Raw genomic sequence first — 19,986 nt, 5'->3', positions numbered from 1 at the left:
CTTCCCTATGCCAGTTTCAAGTGAGTGTGTTCAGGGTCTCTGCAAATCTCACACAGTAGAAATGTCCTCTTGTGAGACTTGCAAAGAGAATACAAATATGTTCACTCAGACATTGTATTGCTGCTGCCTCCACTACTGCCCTGGGATGTTTTTCATGAGAACTTGACTATGTGTGGGTTTTTTTACATATACATGGGACTCATGGGGCCAATCCCCACATGGATATTGAGGGCCCACCATGCTTAATTAGGGGTCAGTCGATCTGAAATCCTGTTCCTAAATAAAAACTTTGAAAAGCAATACAACTAATATGTTAATAATAAGCTGGATCTAAAGTTTGTCTTCCCCTGCTGGAAGAAACCCTTTGGATCTAAACGTGATAAACTTGTTTGACCTTTAGAGATTCTGTCTTTCTGTAACATTCGAACCCATTCTGTGTGTTCAAAATGTACAAGCATTGAGAGATGTGACCTTACAGTCAAAAATATTGTGTTTTATATTCCAACATTTTAGCAATGTAAAATCTTTTTAAAAAATATATAATTGTCATTACTAGTGTTGGCAGTTTGTTATCCGGATGCTTGTGATGTTTTTTTCCTTTAAGCTCCATGTCCTGGATATATCATAGGTGAGCACTTGAATTTCCTTTAAAAAGGAGAAAAAATGTTTTCCTCAGATAGTGGAGAGATCCTTTAAATCTCATAGATACGCATCTTAACAAACTGAGTACAAATCTGTGTTAGATTGCACCAGGTTTATTGCCATTTGAGAGGGAACAGAACTCCCTGTCTCTTGGGTGGATTTTTCCTTTCCAGTCATTTTTCATGAGAAAAATAATCCTGGCTAGATTTCTGGAAAAAAACAGATTTAAAAATTAACATTTTAAAAATGAGATCTATCTCATGAATACTCTTTTTCTGAGCTGTCCTTATTGTAGCTAGCTAAACCTCTTGTCACATTATAGTAGAAGAACAATAACTTGCCTGTGTCTATAGAAGTCTCACAATGTGAACTGCATTAAGCAGAATATTTTTCAAAATTTTAAAGGAATACTTACCAGCTTCCTGTTTTTAGGACCAAACAAGAAGATGGGTGACTTCTTCCACTAATCACCTCTTGTATTCCAACCCTAATATCTTAAACATGACAGCAGTGCTAGATATTGGATGCCAAATATCTTTAATTATCAAAGACCTATCTTTAGTGTTCTGAATGCTATATAGTTAAATTTTGAATTGTAACTGAGAGAAATGTGAAACACCAGGTTACATGAGGATTTTTTTTCTTTGTTGTGTAGTTGCTCCCCAACCCATATTATGTGTTCTTCCCCTCCTGTCCCCAAATAGATGTTTTTGTTCTTGCTTCTAGGTGTTTCTGGAATATTTTAAGTAAATAGCATTTTGCCCTGCTTTTTTCTCTTTTGGTAATTCCTAATGAATCACCCCAAACCTCTAAACCCTTTCCCAATCTAGGATAACATAAGATGTTGTCATGACAGTTAAAGTGAAATGTAGAACTATTATGGTGTCCTTCCTCTCACTCAGTTTTTTTTTCTGCTGTTGCTGGTCATCTCATGAAGAAATCCACGAAGAAATCCCTTCACACTGCACTAGTACTATGGTTGTGCTTGAGCAGCAAAGTTTACATCACTGACAATGTTGGTGAGGTGCTGGAGCTCTCTGTCTGAGAATTCTAAGCACCTTGTCACCAAACTACAAACCCCAGGATTCCCTAAAATGAAAACATGGTAGTTAAAGTGGAATCATAGCACTGTAACTGTATGAGTCAGAAGTGGGATGTCATGTGGCCCTTCAGATGTTGTTGGAGTACAAGTCCTTAAAGCTCTGGGAACTGCAATCCAACGAACATCTCCCAGGGTTGCAGGATTCCCAAGTCTGCTAAACACTTGCACAAGGCTAAAGCCAGAAAAAAAATGAGGGAGGGGCTTTAAACATTTTTTTTAGCCAATTATGAAGAATACAGTGTTCCCTCACTTATCACTGGGGTTAGGTTCCAGGACCACCAGCAATAAGTGAAAATCTGCAAAGTAGGGACACTATATTTATTTTAATATTTATACATTATTTTAGTATTTATACACTATTTTAAGTCTTTATCAACCAATCGTGTGTTGATAAATCGCCTCCTTCTCCCATTGCCACTTGGGCTCCTTTTCTCTCCCTTTGGCTTCTCCTTCCTTAAGCTGTAAATTGTATTTTTTATGATTTATAATAGTCTTTTAGAGTTTATTAAAAAACAGCAAATCCACAAAAGGTAAACCGCGAAGTAGTGAGGGAACACTAGTTACATAATGCAAAATAATTTAGAAATCGGGCTCCATCGATAAACTTCAGTGGACACTCGAGACAGATAAACTTCAGTGGACACTCATGGGGATTTGGTTAACCAGTTAAAATTCATGAGTAAACTAAGTTTTTTTAATATTAAAAAAAACATGAATACATTTGGGGGGCTGTTTGAACCCCTAACCACCACCACCCCTTTGCTACAGCCCTGCACTCACAAAGCATATGGACCTAATGGCAGAGCATTTATTGGAATTTCATAACATGTTGACAATCCATCCCATGCTTGAAATTGGCTACAATGGCAGGATGCATCTAAGCAAAAATGGTGGAATCGAAGCACCATAATCGTGTAATCTTGAAAGGCCCCATACAAAAATGTTTTTTCTGGACTGTTGTTAACTGAGGAAACTATCTTTGGTCCATCTGGCTTAGTGTTGTCTCCTCTCACTAGAAGGCCTTTCATATCACCTGCTACCAAGTCGTTTACAAGGAGATTATTAAGGATTGCTTTTCCCACAAGAAATGGAAAAGTTTTGAAATGAGCACAGTGGTTCTTTGTAATAGCTACCTTTGGAAAATACCTAATGGTAGTTTGCATGGTTTTCATTCATTTAAATAAGCAAGTGATTTGGGCTAGAAGTTGTTGTCATGCTAATTGCGGTTGGAAGAACTTCAGTTGCTGTCCCCTCCTCCTGAAAATTTTTCCAGATACCATATATCATGATACATGGTTTTAATTAGGAAGATAATCATGTAAAACACAGTCTCCAAACATTGTAGGCCAAGAGCACAGATTATTTTTTCTCCCCCATCTCCTGAAAATCCATTGTAACTTACCCTCCAACTCTCTCTATTAGGTGGATGAGAACATGAAAGTTGCTCAGAAACGGGATGCTGTGCGGCAGGGCATGTTTTATTTTAGAAAAGATATTTGTAAAGGTATGAAAAGATTGCTTGTTTGCATCTCTGATTTTATTATATAGTTACATGTGAACTAAAAATTAAATTGACTTTTATGGACTTTCTGCCCCCCCCCCCAAAAAAAAATCTGTTTTCATTTGGAAAAAGGTGGCAATGCTGTAATGGATGGATGTAGCCCGGCTCAAAATGGTACAGAAACAGTTGGCGAAGAATATACCTTAATGAGCATAGATACAATAATCAATGGAAAGGTGAGGATTCCTAATTTTTGACTAAGGTGATAATGAAATTCAACTAGTTTACAGAAGTTCTTACACTCTCTCATATATATATGATATATATATATATGGCATGTGTTTTTTGTCCAGCTGTTCTTGTCAAAGTATAAGCTTTTCATTGCCTTAACTCAACAGTGGAAATTGTGTAGGATTCTTGGATTGGAACCCCTATCTTAGCTTTTATTCACTGATTTAACGGAAAGTATTAATAATCAGGATGTAAACTTAAAATAAGTAGGATTTTGACTCCTTCATCTTCAGGATAATAAACAAAGGAGAATGCGACTACATTAAGGGTTTGAGAAACCCTTGGAAAAGAGAATGAAGCTCTTGAAACATTTCTTATTTTAACTAACATTGTACCTCTTGCAGGAAGGAGTATTTCCTGGATTAATCCCAATTTTAAATTCTTACCTTGAAAATATGGAAGTTGATGTGGATACAAGGTGCAGCATTTTGAACTACCTGAAACTAATAAAAAAAAGAGCATCAGGTATGAAGACATTTGCTTTTATATTAACACAAGTGAGCTCGGTATTTGTATACTTTGCACAGAATATACTGTATGGCTGATTTGTACAGTAGGTCTACAGATTACATGAGGGACCCTTCTAGGACCCATCATGTAATATGATTTTTGCATATTCTGGAACCTTCTTTTCTTATCTGAAATGAGCAGTGTATAGGGCCTCTGGCCAAAGCTAACCATATTATTGCTCTGGAGGATCTAGCAGTACCTAAAGAAGTGTTGACCATTGCAGTGGATGCCAAGAGAGAACACTTCTCTAGGCATTCCTAGGTCCTCCAGAAGGGTTATATGGCAGTTGTGTCAAATTGGTTGTGTTCCAGGTGTTTTGGACTTCCTGGCCATCAGACAACCTAGCTAGGGCTTCTGAGAGTTGGACACCAAACTGGAGGGTCGCAAGTTTGACACCTCTGTTCTATGTATTCAAATCTCCTCATGTATAAATGAAACTGTCTTCAACAAGCTTGTGTAACAAGTGAGCATACTGTATTTAATTTTGAATTGTAAGATGATGCTACAAAGTAAATGGAGGGCAATGTAAGAACCAAGAGAATATTCACATGTACAATTCTTCCCAGGAGAGTTAATGACAGCTGCCCGTTGGATGCGAGAATTCGTTGCAAACCATCCCAAATACAAACATGATAGTGTGATCACGGAAGAGATGAATTACAGCCTCCTCTGGAAATGCAACCAGATTGCCGAAGAACAAGTCGAATGCCCAGAGCTGCTGGGAATGGGTTTAAACAAAGTAAAATATAGTGGAAGCAAACCTGGTACCTTTTGATGAAAGGGCATTACTGAGTGAGTGAAATGTAAAGCATTCTCTGCCACCTACATGACTGATGAACGCCTGCAGTTTCATAGTGTGAAAACTAAAAATGGTGCTGCTGCACTATAAAATGGGCCAACCTGCCTAAATGTTCTCTTTAAGACTTCCTTCAATAGGCATATTCTTATATTTAAGGTTTGTACTGTGTATGTGTAAATAATAAAATATTTTTGATTTCACATCAATGTATTTTAATAACATGATACTGAAAGTCATTGTGAACCAGCTTAGAAACTTTTATATGCATATTCTGGACAAATTCTCTTTATCAAGCAACTTTGTAAATGTACTATATTGATACTTGTATATTATGAGCATTCCAGGCATTGAATGTTTACTCTGACTTTTGTTATTTGGAGTGCACTTGAATAATCTACTGTATTTTAGAAAGTTCAGAGCCTTATCCATATCTTTCCTCTCGTTCTGCTTTGAGAAGATGAATCAGTCCTGGTCCTGCTAACATGAATGGCAGAATCCTCCCATGTTATTGGAACCAGATTTGCAGTCAAGTAACCCAGTTTATAAACCTGGACTTAAATAGATGCTATCCCCATTGTAGTCAGTGGACTGTAATAAATCCAAACTAATTTGAGGTATAAATCTGTACATTCTTCATTTTTGCCATTGCCCCCAGTCTTTGCCACCTATAGACCTAATGCTGTGTATGCTCTTGATTCCAAATAGCTAAAGTTTCTATGAAATGCTCCATCAGAAACAGCATGTTAGGTTCCTGAAGAAGTACATTCTTGATTGGTCAGAATTGAAGTACTTTGCTTTTACTCTTGAGCAAGCTTCTTGTCCTTCCCCCCTTTTTTATTTTTCAAAATTATGTCCCGGATGAAGTGTCCCCACCCTCCTGATTTCTCCTTTTTCCTGTAAGGTGTATCTTTTCTAGTATATAACAATTGTCTCAAGACAAATCATGATATGCACTAATACTTCTCTGGATCAGGCATCTGAAGTGTAAAGAAGTTGTACAGCCAGTTGCTGTGATTGTACATATACTTAGAATTTAGATAAGATGAAAGGCTTTTTGTTACTAGCTGCCTAAAATAAAGAGTACCATAAGCCAATTTTACCATATGATAAGATATGGAATACTTAATATAATATAATAAGGTGTAATGGATTACCAGAAACCAGTTGGGAAATGGCAGTAAAACTGCCTGGAGAAAAAGAGTGGAGCTTGTTTATTAGGGAATGCTCACTTCTAGTTGCAAATGAGATAGCAAAACAATTTGCAATATATTGTGAATGTCTGAGTGTACAGTTAATTCAGATATATTTTCTTCAAAAGCTAAACGCTAAATAAAGTTTTACAATATTTGAAACAAACATGTTAAACATGATGTCTTTTTATTGATACACCCTACAGCCATTCAATTAGAGATGAATTAGTTGCATAGGTGATCATATGTATTGCAAAATTTAACTTAGAGGTCCAGTTTGGTAAATATCTTAACAAAATATGATTAGAGGAATTAAAATATAAATACAGATTGTTGATGGTCTCAGATGAAAGGCTATTCATCCAACACGAAAGTTTCCACTAAAACCACAAGACCAAAATGTATGTGTGCTAAAATAAGAATGTTCTCTCTCAAGGAATCATTTTTAAAAGGTTTTGCTTGATCTGACTGAAGCCCTGTCTTGTCAAGAATTCTGTTCCCGCAGTAGCAAATGTAATATTTGTGGGAAACGTGAAATCTCAGCATGACTACTGTCACCTCCATCCAATTCAGATTGTCATAGACAATATCCAATTCAAATGAAGATGAACCTCTAATTTTTATAAGGTGAAGTAGAAATCAAGAAATCAGAAGACTAGGGCTTGCAAGAGTAGCTGAAGGAACTGGACGATCCATGCCACCATATTCTCTATTTCTATATATGGTTGTGAAAGCTAGACAGTGAAAAAAGCTGATAGGAAGAAAAGCAACCCAGGTCTGATGCTGAAAAAGTTCTATGGATAGCATAGACTACTAAAAAACAATCAGGCCCTTGAACAAATCAGCTTCCTACAAGCCAATATGACAAAAATAAGATGGCTGTACTCTGGCCATATCATGAGAAGAAATAGCTTACTAGAAAAGCCAATAATGCAAGACCACGTTTTAGAAAGATGAACTCCACCAGAGAGGCAACAGCTCTGAAACTGCAAGACCTGAGCAGGCTGAAATATTGTCTCATGTTAAAGGTAGCAGATCTATTATGACTAGTAATCATTTATAGCTTTATCCTCCAGGGATTTGTCTAATCCCCTTTTAATGAAGTTGGTTGTTGCTTATAATCAACCATTCTACTCTGTGATACACACTGAAAGATGTAAAAAAAAACCTGAAAGTCAAACTGCTGTAACATCCCTATCCATTTGACACTCTTGAACAACTCTAGAAGGATTTTGCCAAAGCATGCTAATAACTCAGAAAGCTAGGTTTGCATATTTGATAATTATCCTATAACAGATATTCTGAGCTCTATAGCATAAGGCTATCATGAGTACAATGCAATGCATTACAATATATTTTTTATTTTGCCAGTGCAATGAACCACAGTGATATTTTGCTCAAAGGATGCTAGTTCAAATTCCTTTGAAATAAGTGAACTTAATCAAATCTATTCTTCTCATTTCTTCATGTAATTTCAATAACTAGATGCCCAAATCTTCCTATAATCTTTTAAGGCAGAGAATAATGCAGCAAGATACCATTACAATATAAGGATATCCAGTGGGTGGCAGCAGCATACTATAATACAACAGATCACTCATGCCAAACTTGTAAAACCAGTGTTCAAAACGATGCAAAGGAATCTAAAAATAAAAGCCAACATCCATTGTAAAAATGCTGAGGCTGCTCTAGGGATAGAAGGGGTAATCATTCCAATTATTTTAATTTTATGTTGTGATCAGGGTTTCCCCTTTGCATAACGAAGAAGGTGAGGAATCCTTTAAACAAAAGCCTGAAGCTTTATTAAGAGTCAGTGTAGTGTAGTTCCTTAACATTGGATTATGACTCAAGAACAGCATTGTAGTCCCCATTCAGCTATGGACATCTACAATTTTTTTCTTTGGGAAACTCAAAATTTCTCAGCCGAAGGCAACCCCCCCTCTGAACACCTCACCAGCATCTACTATTGTTTGAGTCTAAGCTTTGAAAATGTGTCCTGAGTAGAAACTTAAAGACAAATGAGAAGGTAAAGGGAGAGAGGAAGATAGGTTTCATGAGACAATGCAATTTATGCTAGCTCAGCTTCCATCCTTCATAACATCTGTATCATATTACTCCTCTATGAATAGATGTGTAAAGGTAGCTGAATGGGCAAAGGCTTTTGTGAGACTACCTTAGCTGAAATGATAGGCTGTGGCTGGCAGAAAGTTCTGGCCTGCCAGGTCAAGGCAAAGTCGAATGATAGCACTTTGCACTACAGGAAACAGACAATGAGAGGTTTCAGGGTTTCTGTGCCTATCTAGGGTTCAGCTTTCTAAAAAAGCAGGTCACAATTGATCTTTGGCCTTTGTGATACAAGCCTAAATATAAGGTTGTTGTGGCTGAGTGCAAAATCCAGTTTCATGGTAGTCCAGCAACTCTTTGACCATTAGAAGAAGTGTCTCTCCATTAAAAATTAATGCTATGCCAGCATCCCATCTTATATCTTCTATTAAGAAGTACTTCAGGAATCGCTCTGCACCAACCAACCTGTTTGAGCAAATATGAATTTTCCCCCTTAAATCCATAGTGGTAGAGGCAGCACCAAATAACACAGCAGACTCAAGCCACTACCCACACTGATTCGTATTAAACATCTCCTATAACAGTGATTCTCAATCTGTGGATCCCCAGGTGTTTTGGCCTACAACTCCCAAAAATCCCAGCTAGTTTACCAGCTGTTAGGATTTTGGGAAGTTGAAGGCCAAACATCTGGGAACCCAAAGGTTGAGAATCACTGCCCTATAAACTATAATATTCCAAAAATTAAACGCAGCCAAAACCTTACTTCCTGGGTGTGTGTCCGTAGATGGCTGAAGAGACCTATTCTTGATCTACATGTTCTCCTGCAGTGAGGGCATCGGTTTCCAGGTGGAAGGCGGTCCTGATCAGGGTTGGCTTGACGGGCCTTCCTCTTGGTACGTTTCTCCCTTAAGCCCTCCATTCGTGCTTCTTCGAACTCCGCAGCACTGCTGGTCACAACTGACCTCCAGTTAGAGCGCTCAAGGGCCAGGGCTTCCAGGTTCTCAGTGTCTATGCCACAGTTTTTAAGGTTGGCTTTAAGCCCATCTTTAAATCTCTTTTCCTGCCCACCAACATTACGTTTCCCGTTCTTGAGTTCGGAGTAGAGCAACTGCTTTGGGAGACGGTGATCGGGCATTCGGACAACGTGGCCAGTCCAGCGGAGTTGATGGCGTAGGAGCATCGCTTCAATGCTGGTGGTCTTTGCTTCCTCAAGCATTCTGACATTTGTCCGCCTTTCTTCCCAAGAGATTTGCAGGATTTTTCTGAGGCAACGCTGATGGAAACGCTCCAGGAGTTGAGTGTGACGTCTGTAGACCATCCACATTTCGCAGGCGTAGAGCAGTGTTGGGAGGACAATGGCTTTATAAACAAGCACCTTGGTCTCTGTACGGATGTCCCGATCATCAAACACTCTCTGCTTCATTCTGAAAAATGCTGCACTTGCAGAGCTCACAGGCGGTGTTGTATTTCAGTGTCGATGTTGACTTTTGTGGAGAGGTTGCTGCCAAGGTAGCGGAAATGGTCAACGTTTTCTAATGTTACACCATTAAGCTGTATTCCTGGCATTGCAGAGGGTTTAGCTGGTGCCTGTTGGAAGAGCACTTTGGTTTTCTCGATGTTCAATGAGAGGCCGAGCTTCTCGTATGCTTCTGCGAATGTGTTTAGAGTGGTTTGTAGGTCTTCTGAGTGCGCACAGACTACGTTGTCATCGGCATATTGGAGTTCTATAACAGATGTTGTGGTGACCTTGGTTTTGGCTCTCAGTCTGCTGAGGTTAAATAGCTTGCCATCTGTCCGATAGATGATTTCCACACCGGTGGGAAGCTTCCCATCAACAAGGTGAAGTATCATAGCGATGAAGATGGAAAATAAGGTAGGGGCAATAACACATCCCTGCTTGACACCTGATTCCACCTTAAATGGGTCACTTTGGGAGCTGTTGCTGTCCAAGATTGTTGCCATCATGTCATCATGGAGGAGCCGCAGGATGTTCACAAATTTGTCAGGGCACCCAATTTTTTTGGAGGATGGTCTAGAGCAGGGGTCCCCAAACTAAGGCCCGGGGGCCGGATGCGGCCCTCCGAGGTCATTTACCTGGCCCCCGCCCTCAGTTTTATAATATAATATGTTGTATATACATATAATGTTGATAATAATATTATAATGTAATACAATATAACACTAATAATAATACCATATAATAATACTAATTATATATTCTATATTACATATAATATTACTAATAATATTACAGTATAGTGGTATAGTTCAATATAGTAATATATGATGCTAATATTGTGCTATGCTAATAATATAATATATTGTATGTACATATAATTTGTAAGCCACTCTGAGTCCCCTTTGGGGTGAGAAGGGTGTGATACAAATGTAGTAAATAAATGCAGTAAATAAATAATACATAAATTTTAGACTTAGGCTCACCTAAAGTCTGAAATGACTTGAAGGCACACAACAACAACAACAACAACAACAACAACAACCCTAATTAACTTGACTATCTCATTGGCCAGAAGCAGGACCACACTTCCCATTGAAATCCTGATAAATGTATGTTGGTTAAAATTGTTTTTATTTTTAAATATTGTATTGTTCTTTCGTTGTTGTTGTTGTTGTTGTTGTTGTTGTTTTTGCACTACAAATAAGACATGTGCAATGTGCATCGGAATTTGTTTGTATTTTTTTTCAAATGATAATCCGGCCCCTCAACAGTCTGAAGGATTGTGGACCGGCCCTCGGCTTAAAAAGTTTGAGGACCCCTGGTCTAGAGAGCGCTGCGATTCACTGTGCCGAATGCCTTTGCAAGGTCAATGAATGCCATGTACAGAGGTTGGTTTTGTTCCCTGCATTTTTCTTTGAGCTGTCGTGCAGTGAAGATCATGTCCACTGTTCCTCTGGAGGGACGGAAGCCGTTCTGGGATTCTGGGAGGGTGCCTTCTGAGACAGGGAGAAGGCGGTTTGCAAGGATTCTTGCGGGAATTTTCCCAGCGGAGGTTAGAAGAGAGATACCACGATAGTTCCCGCAGTCTGTTCTATCCTCTTTCTTGAAAAGGGTGATGATGGTGGCATCCTTGAAGTCTGCTGGGATTTTCCCGGTCACCCACACCTTTTCAGTGAGCTAGTGGAGTTGTTGTAACAGCTCAGGTCCACCCTCTTTGAAGATTTCAGCAGGGATCCCATCAGGTCAGCTGGCTTTGTTGTTTTTTTGTTGGCTGATGGCATTGCTGACTTCTTCCAAACGGCAGTGCTGCAACCTCATCCCTGGTTTGTTGTTGCGGGATTTGTGAGAGGGCCTCTTCGGCCACATTGGAGCTGCGATTCAGCAGGTTCTGGTAGTGCTCTTTCCAACGTAGTGCAATTGATGTTTTGTCCTTCAGAAGTTTGGTTCCATCTGATGAGCGTAAGGGCTGTATGCCATGGTTTCTTGGTCCGTAGATGATCTTTGTGGCTTTGAAAAATCCCTGAGCATCATGGGTGTCTGCAAAGTGTTGGATTTCTTCAGCCTTCTTTGTCCACCAGATGTTCTTGAGTTCTCTGGTCTTTCTTTGGACTTCAGCTTTTGCACTGGCATAGATCTTTTTCTTAGTAGCACAGTTGGTGTCTCTCTGCCATGTTTGGAAGGCTTTCCTTTTATTATCAATTAGCTGTTGGATCTCTTTGTCGTTATCATCAAACCAGTCTTTCTGTTTCGTAGTTTGGTATCCAATGGTTTCTTCGCAGGCTGTGATGATGGAGGTCTTCAGTTTGTTCCAATGTTCCGCAACATTTTTGGGGTGTTCTGTGGGTAGATGATCCTTGAGTGTTGTTTGGAGAAGGGCTCGTTTGGAGGGCTCTTGAAGGGCTTGGGTGTTCATTTTGCGCCTTATTTTTCTTCCTTGGAATCTGCATTTGGGGACGATCTTGATAGCCATAGTGGATCGGTCTGTCCAGCAGTCATTGGCACCTGTCATGGCTCTTGTGAGAAGCACATTGCGGCAGTCTCTGGCACGTGTAATTACATAGTCCAAGAGGTGCCAATGCTTCGACCGGGGGTGCTTCCATGATGTCTTGAGCTTGTTTTTCTGGTGGAAAAGCATGTTGGTGATGACAAAGTTGTGCTCTCCGCATTTGGTGAGAAGCAAAATGCCATTCGAGTTGCTGTTTCCGACCCTGTCTTTTCCTATGATCCCTGGCCACAGGTCGGAGTCCCGTCCGACTCTTGCATTAAAATCCCCCAGGAGGATGATTTTGTCCTCCTTAGGTATCTCTGATAGGATGGTGTCCAGCTGACAATAAAAATTTTCCTTGATGTCTTTGTCAGCATCTAGTGTTGGTGCATAGGCGCATATGATGGTTGCCTGTTGGTTTTTGGCAAGGTTAATTTGGAGGGTTGAGAGTCGATCATTGATGCCAGTGGGTGCTTCAGTCAGGAGCTTAACCAGGTTATTTCTGATAGCAAAGCCAACTCCGTGTAATCTTTGCTCTTCTTCAGGCAGTCCCTTCCAGAAAAAGGTGTAGCCTCCTTTTTCTTCTTTCAGCTGTCCCTCTCCTGCTCTCCGGGTCTCCTGAAGCGCTGCTATGTCGATGTTAAAGCATCCCAGCTCCCTTGCAATGATAGCAGTCCTGCGTTCGGGGCGTTTGCTGTCAGTGTTGTCCAACAGTGTCCATACGTTCCATGTTCCAAAGTTCATTTCTCTTTTTTGGCTGCGGAGTGGTGACCCCTCTGGACGCAGCAGTCCAGTCAGGGATAAGAGAGGCAGACTATGTTTAGGGGACCTTTTCTAGCCCCTTCCCCATGTGGGGTGAGCAGAGCGGATCCTAAAAAGGGCTGCTCAGTCATGGATACAGCTGCCGGACTACTCAACTGCCTCGGACCTTGAGGTAGAATGACTGAGTCCATGTCCACCGCCCATGTGCCAGTCTGTGACTAGGGGCTTCCAGATTTCATAGTCATGCCCCCATCACCACTCACTGATCGCCATGGGAGTTTTGTAGATTTGTTTTTATTTTTCTTGGAAGACGCCTGTGCGTGATTTTTTTTTTCAATGTGTGGAGGTCGGTGCGCGGGCGGTCAACACACAGTCTTCACAGAGGGAGGTCCCAGCAGTGGTGTGGTTAACACAACGAGAGTGACTTCTCAATCTGTTGCAGCCTTCTTCCGCCTTCACAGCCATTGTAACATGTACCATGTTATCCTCCGCCTGCTCTGCCGTTGAAGTCTTTGGGTCTTCGGATTGTGCTTGGTCTGGAACCTCCCCTGTGGCCACTCTTGGGAGTGCATGACTCCGGTGGTGACAATCCATCGAGGGGGCAAAACTTAACTACCCTGACCACATCATACTCTCCACAAAGCAATACAGTCAAAGAACTACAACAAAAACCATTCACATGAAAGGTGAGCAAGGTTTGGTGCTCTACAAGTTGTTAGACTGCAACTTTCAGCAGGACTTTCCAGCACTTATCTGTAGGCGAGACCTACTGGAAGCTGGAGTCCCAAAACCATTTTCAGCTGTCCACCCTGCTAAACATATTTTCAGTGACATCCTCTGTAAATATACTTAGAAGTAAATTCGAAGTAACTGATTTAGGACTGAATCGGCATTGTTGTTAATTGCTCTCAAGTGAACTTCAATTCATGGCAATCTTATGAAAGAGAAACCTCCAAGTTATCAATATAGTAAAATCAAATCATAATATCTTACATCTGGAAGGAGATCTGAGGGCTGCCAATCGAATCCCCTGCCATGCAGGGATGCATAATTAAAGCACTTCTGAAAATCGTTCATCCAATCTCTGTTTAAAGATCTCCAAAGATAAAGAGTACACCATCAGCTGAGGCAGTCTGTTCTACTGTTAGACAGCTTTCACAGTAAAAAAAAAAAAGTTCTTTCTAATGTTTAGGTGGAATCTCTTTCCCTGTACAGTAATTTGAATCCATTGGTTCGTGTGCTATGGAGCAGGATAGTCTCCGCAAAATTTTCTATGTGACATTCCTTCGGGTATTTAAATATAGCTAACATGTCACCTCTCAATCTTCATCTAGCTTCCTATAAGGCTTGTTTTCCTATTCTTTGATCATCCTGGTCATTCTTTGAACATGTTTTAGCTTGCCAGTACCTTCTTGACCTGGAGTACTCAAAACCAGACAGCACATACCAGGAATTATCTGATCAACAATCCTGCTTGAGGTCTTGCAAGGCTGTGGCTGTAACGTAGGCATGGGCAAACTTCGCCTCTCCAGGTGTTTTGGACTGCAACTCCCACAATTCCTAATAACCTACCAGCTGTTAGGAATTATAGGAGTCAAAGTCCAAAACACCTGGAGGGCTGAAGTTTGCCCATGCCTGCTGTAGCTTCTTGGATTATCAATCCAGCTGTATCCACCATCCCTTTTTTCCCTATTGTCTTCAACTTTACTAAGCATTTTTTTTAATTTTCCAATGAGTCACATTTTTTCATGATATACATCTACATATCCTTCAGCGTTTCATAGATGAAATCTGAGATGAGTGTACCGTAACCAGAGATTATCAAGATAGCAAAAGTTATTAATGAAGAAGAATATATAAGACAAGAGACACTGTCTGCAGAATGCAAAATACGTTTGCACTTTGTACTCCATTGACAGCAACAGAAAGGTGGAAAGTGGGAGGAGGAGAGAGAAACTAGGTTATTTTAAAAGTGAGATTACCCATTTGCAATGGGGTGTGGGTTGGGGGCTGCACTGTAAAATTGGCACAGCAAGATGGTATAAAATGTATAAAGCATCAAGATTAAAATATATGAGTATTCATCTGACTGGAATTAAAACTACAGTTGCTCTTCTACATTTATGTGTTTAACTTTTGTGAATTTGATTATTGATACATTTGATTAATACAGGTTTAAATTACAATAAAGGGGATTCCACTTTAGCATTAGGAAGAACTTTCTGATTGTGAGAGCTGTTCAACAATGGAACTTTTGCCTCGGTAGAGGCTCCTCCTTTGGAAGCTTTTAAACAGAGGCTGGATGCTCATCTCTCAGGAGTACTTCGATTGTGCTTTTCCTGCATGGAAGGGGGTTGGACTAGATGGCCTATGTGGTCTCTTCCAACTCTATGATTCTATGAATTTGTTCTCTCTCGGAATCTCTGTGTCCTACAGCTTGACTGCCAGCAGTTGATCATAAAGTCATGTCTGAGGACCTAAAAACTCCTAAAGAGTGTTCTAAAATCCAAAAAAATCTGAAATACAGAACTCTTTTGGTCCTGAGCATTTTGGATAAGGAAAACCAGTTTAGACATGTTAACAAATGATTTGAAGGCAAATACAGCCAAATGTATGCATGATTTTCATACACCAGGGATTTTGGTGACATCAACTTGGAATAAGGATACAGGAAGCATTTTTAATACGCACACCAGTATTAAACATTGCCAGTTTTAAATCTGTGCCTATTTCCTGCCCGAGAAGCAGGTCAATGAAAGGAAGAAAGAGGAAAAACACCCTTCATCACATGGACCACACCCTGTAGATGCTGCAGTGTAACTCACCCCATGATGTCAGTCAAAAGTTATATGCCAGTCCTTCTTTTACTGTTGCCTTGAAAATGTCTGTTTTTAACAGAACTTGGTTATGCACACGTAACAAATTAGGTGCCTCTAAAGTCCAGTGAAATATTATGTCTGGCATGTTTCAGCGTAATACTGCGTCCTCCGCACTTATTCCTTGTGATGATACATGCTTGAATGCATACTCAATCTAACAACAGAACTTGGGAAAGTTATTTTTTCAATCAATGAGCTACTGGTATAGTTCCAAGATCCATAGGAATTAGTTATCAGGGCTGGGCTCAAATCCTGCTTCATCTGTTTCTATCATGGTTTTGTACCATTTCATCCTTTCGGATTGCATGGAATGGTACAACCCCACAGGAACAAAAGAATTAGTGAAACGAAAGGCAGAGGGAATGGTAGCTATTTGGTTGGCGGATTTTTGTCCCTTGGCTGTAGGCCCTGACTCACAGGGCTTTCAGCCAAGTGCCGGGCAACTGATGCTCGTAGGCCCGTCTTGCAGGGCCTACAGTTGAGTGCCGAACGCTTGATGGTAGGCCTTGCGAGTAGGCCTATGAGCTATCGAGTGCTCAATGGCTTGTAGACCCGGCTCGCAGGGCCTACAGTAGAGCACCAAATGCTCGATGCTCATAGGCCCGGCTCTCAATTGTAGGCCCTGCGAGTAGGCCTATGTGCTATTGAGTGCTGGTCCATGAGGTCACGAAGAGTCAGAAATGACTGAACGAATAAACAACAACAATCATGTCTTTCTTTTTTTAATCTGTGATTTTCCTTTTGTTGTATATGTCTGTGTTGTGATTTTGTTTGTGTATGCCAATGAAGGCTGTTGTTGTTGTTGTTGTTGTTGTTGAAAGTTGAAGACCAAAACAGCCAAAGGACCAAAGTTTGGAAGCCATTGATCTATTGCATAGAGACATTTCTGTGGACTGTCATAATTCCAAATCTCACCAAATCCACAATGGGAAAGATTTTAGTGTTGCATAGTTCTCCTACCCCCCAAGATACGTTCTGGATATACCAATTAAATTAGGGCTAGAAATTTTTGAATTTTATTATTTCGACCTTCAGGAAAGATTTGCTTTCACATTAGAAATGAAGGAACTTTTTTTTTTAAAGAGTTGATTCAAAGTGTCATCATGCAGAAGGAAGGTAAATACATAAGTTCTATGGAACATCATGCTCCATAATAAAAATGTCAGTGTTCTCTTTGGTTGAGAGATCATGATCCATTAAGTGTGCCATAGAAGTCACCATATGAAGTATTCATAAACACACAAATAAAAGGCATGTGGGCCCGCGTGGGTTTCTGGTTCTCCTTAAATATTCAATACAGCTTCCAAGAAGTCTACAAACTCTTCTAAGTCAGCTACATTTTGTGTAGACTTGGGTGGGCATGTTGTGAGGGTCAGAAGGCCATTTCCGGGTCTTCTTGATCCTCAGCAGGCTGTATTGCCATTATTTTTGCTGCCCTGAAAGTAATGCATGGGAAGACTCCAACCCATTTCAGAAGCTACTTTCTGCTATATGAGCATGAACTCCCACACAGTATCTTAAATAAAAACACCATGCCTTTGTGTGAATAGTGTGCTGCTGACCTATTTCACAGGACTGCTATGATAGCAAAGTAGGATGAACAAGAACCATATTTGCCACCATGAGGTCCATGGGAGAAAGTTGTGATACAAAAGTAATAAAATGTTTTTGCAGGGAACACTTCATCATCCAAAGAGAAATATAAATTAAATATAAGTACCTAATTAATATGAATCCATTGTGATGTAATGGTTCCAGATCTGGACTCATGAGGCTAGGGTTCGAATCCTCACTTGACCATGGAAACCCATTGGGTGACCTTGGGTAAATCATACTCTTTCAGCCTAAGAAGAAGACAATGGCAGACTCCACCTAGGCAAATCTTTATGTGAGACTTGCAGTCAAACCAACTGGATGATCAGCGGTCCCACTTGGCTCAGTGGAGCTTACTTCCAAAAATGACCCTGAAAAAATAGATTTCTAGAAACTGGGTCCAAATCCTGATGAGTTCACTGAATAAGTACTATAAAGATACATTTTCCCTTGACTTCATAGAAAGGAAACTAGTTGAGTCAATGTATGAGAAAGTTATGACAATGTAGGTATTCACTTTCACTTATATCTTGGCCAAGGTCAAAACGGAAACAAATGATAAGAAAGGAGTATGTAATTACATTTTGCGCTCTCTCAGATGTAAAGCAATGATTCCTTCTGTGTTCACTGCAGGAAAAAAACGACAAGAGTTGTTCAGAAGATACAAATGACTTCAAGTATCATAAGAAAGCAATTTATACATTATCTTTGGGAAGTTTTTAAAATTATGTGTTCTGGGACTTTTTGTGTTTCTGAAGGCAGTTTCATAATCCTTAGTTTTCTTTCAATTTTTTGAAAGCAGTCACTGTGCAGTCTGGAACAAAATTGCACACACTGTGCTTTTAACCAAAAGATAAAGGTGTCCTTCATTTCTATTTGCCAAAGCTTATTGGTCTCATTTTTATTTTCCCAAACCTTATTTTTCAGAGCTTCAAAGAAGAACATAAAGATTCATGGGCAGGTGTCTCAGATAGTAAAAAAATAAAACTTGGAAAACCTTTTTTTAAAAAATTGAGAGCTGGCTAAAAACCTTGTAAAATGAAAATGCATAGGATTCAATTGTACTGAGCCATGCAAATGAAACTGATGTCAAACTGCATTAATTCTATATTATAGATGCACCCTAGGTTTCCCATGTTCATGCTGTGGTAACCAAGAAATTTCAAAAAGTCAAACAAGATAGAAATGTAGGGACAAATAAAACTGATTTCTTGAGTTCATATCATCTTTCATTGCCCACTTCATTCCTACCATGACTAGCAACCAAAACAGAGAGACTATCTTAGATGCAGAAATGTATGCATATTTCAGAATTCTATTTGTGGGCTTCTTTAGGTCTTTCAGTGCAATTCTATGGTACATTCCTGGCCCAAACATGGAAATTTATCCCCTTTTGTGAAATACCTAGGAGACGATCTGGACTGTGATCTTGAACTCCTAATGGTAGCTCCAGAATAAATGCAGCATGGATGGAATTGGCTACAAGCCCCTTCTTTGCTGTTGTCTAATCAAAGTCCCAATCCCAATTGGGGTAATGGATTGCTTTTATTTTTATACAAGGGGAAAAGCTCCCTGTCACTTCAAATTTAAGTTAACTCAAGTGTGTAGCACAGATATCTGGCTTAGCTATCACTTCTATTGAGTTGCACCAGCCAGTATTTGAGCTGGGCAAATGTTTCCTTGTCTTTCATCTTAATATGTTGATGTGTTGAACTGGAGCTTTTCCTTGGAATATTTGAACAATAGCTATACGGAGTGATGTTTTTCTTTCTCCCCATATTCTGAGAAACAGCCATCACCCCAATTGTCTACACACTCACTGCTATCCACATTCATGACAGGTGAATTGGGGGGAAACACAAAGCCTGCATTAAATCTTGATCTATGAGCAGCACCAAGAAGTCAACAAGAACCAGAATAGAGAAGGGGGAGCACATACTAGGTGCACATGAACCTGTCGAGTCCCACCGAGGCTATGGCAATGCTTGGAAAAGTTACTCTGTTGGACTTCAGCTTTTTTGTTACTTGTAGTGATGCTGGTGTTATCGCGAAATTATGAAATATATATTGAATTATAAGTATTGTGAGTATTGTGAGCAGTGGCTCCATTGGGACATGGGACAGTGAGCGTGCGTTTTTGCAGTGTAGTAACCCATTCATGAATGATCTTTGGGATGTTGTCTAAACCTCCCTCAATGGATTTTCACCTTTTCATGGTGAGGGGGCTTGCGTGTTCCAATGAACCTGTGGGGATAACCACCGGAGTCACGCATTTCCAGGGCAGGCCGCAGGGGAGGTTCCAGACCAAGCACAATCCGAAGACCTCAACGGCGGATCAGGCGGAAGATAACATGGTACACGTTACAATGGCTGTGAAGGTGGAAGAAGGCTGCAACAGATTGAGAAGCCGCCGTCATCTTGTTAGCCATGCCACTGGCTGGGACCCTCACTCTGTGAAGACTGTGTATTGATCAGCTGTGCACCGACCTCCACACATTAAAAAAAACTCACGCACAGGCGTCTTCCAAGAACTTGGAAGGCCATCAAACTCAGACAACGAGGGATCACCTAAGAAGAGTGTCTAAACACACCATAGATCCCAGGAAATCATCCTTCAAATTTCTCTCCCATGTTCCAAGCCAGCCGTGCACTTGCGACACCCATTGAGGTGGTCAATACCTTCAAGTATCTATTATGTACCTTGAACTA

At 40.2% G+C, this 19,986-nt stretch overlaps 1 protein-coding gene across 2 annotated transcripts in view; it reads left to right on the top strand.

Moving 5' to 3' along the window:
* Positions 1–6,201, top strand: part of gclc (glutamate-cysteine ligase catalytic subunit) — a 38,316-nt gene extending 32,115 nt beyond the window's left edge. For both annotated transcript variants that reach the window (XM_008117867.3, XM_016996701.2), the window contains exons 13-16: positions 3,167–3,248; positions 3,378–3,481; positions 3,881–4,001; positions 4,613–6,201. In XM_008117867.3, coding sequence (XP_008116074.1) covers positions 3,167–3,248; positions 3,378–3,481; positions 3,881–4,001; positions 4,613–4,821 — 516 coding nt within the window. In that variant the 3' untranslated portion in view covers positions 4,822–6,201. The remainder of the gene's footprint in view (positions 1–3,166; positions 3,249–3,377; positions 3,482–3,880; positions 4,002–4,612) is intronic.
* The last annotated feature ends 13,785 nt before the right edge of the window (positions 6,202–19,986 follow it).

This window comes from Anolis carolinensis, chromosome 1 (assembly GCF_035594765.1).
Source record: "Anolis carolinensis isolate JA03-04 chromosome 1, rAnoCar3.1.pri, whole genome shotgun sequence".
Lineage (NCBI taxonomy): Eukaryota > Metazoa > Chordata > Lepidosauria > Squamata > Dactyloidae > Anolis > Anolis carolinensis.
This window is presented reverse-complemented; position numbering and strand designations above follow the sequence as displayed.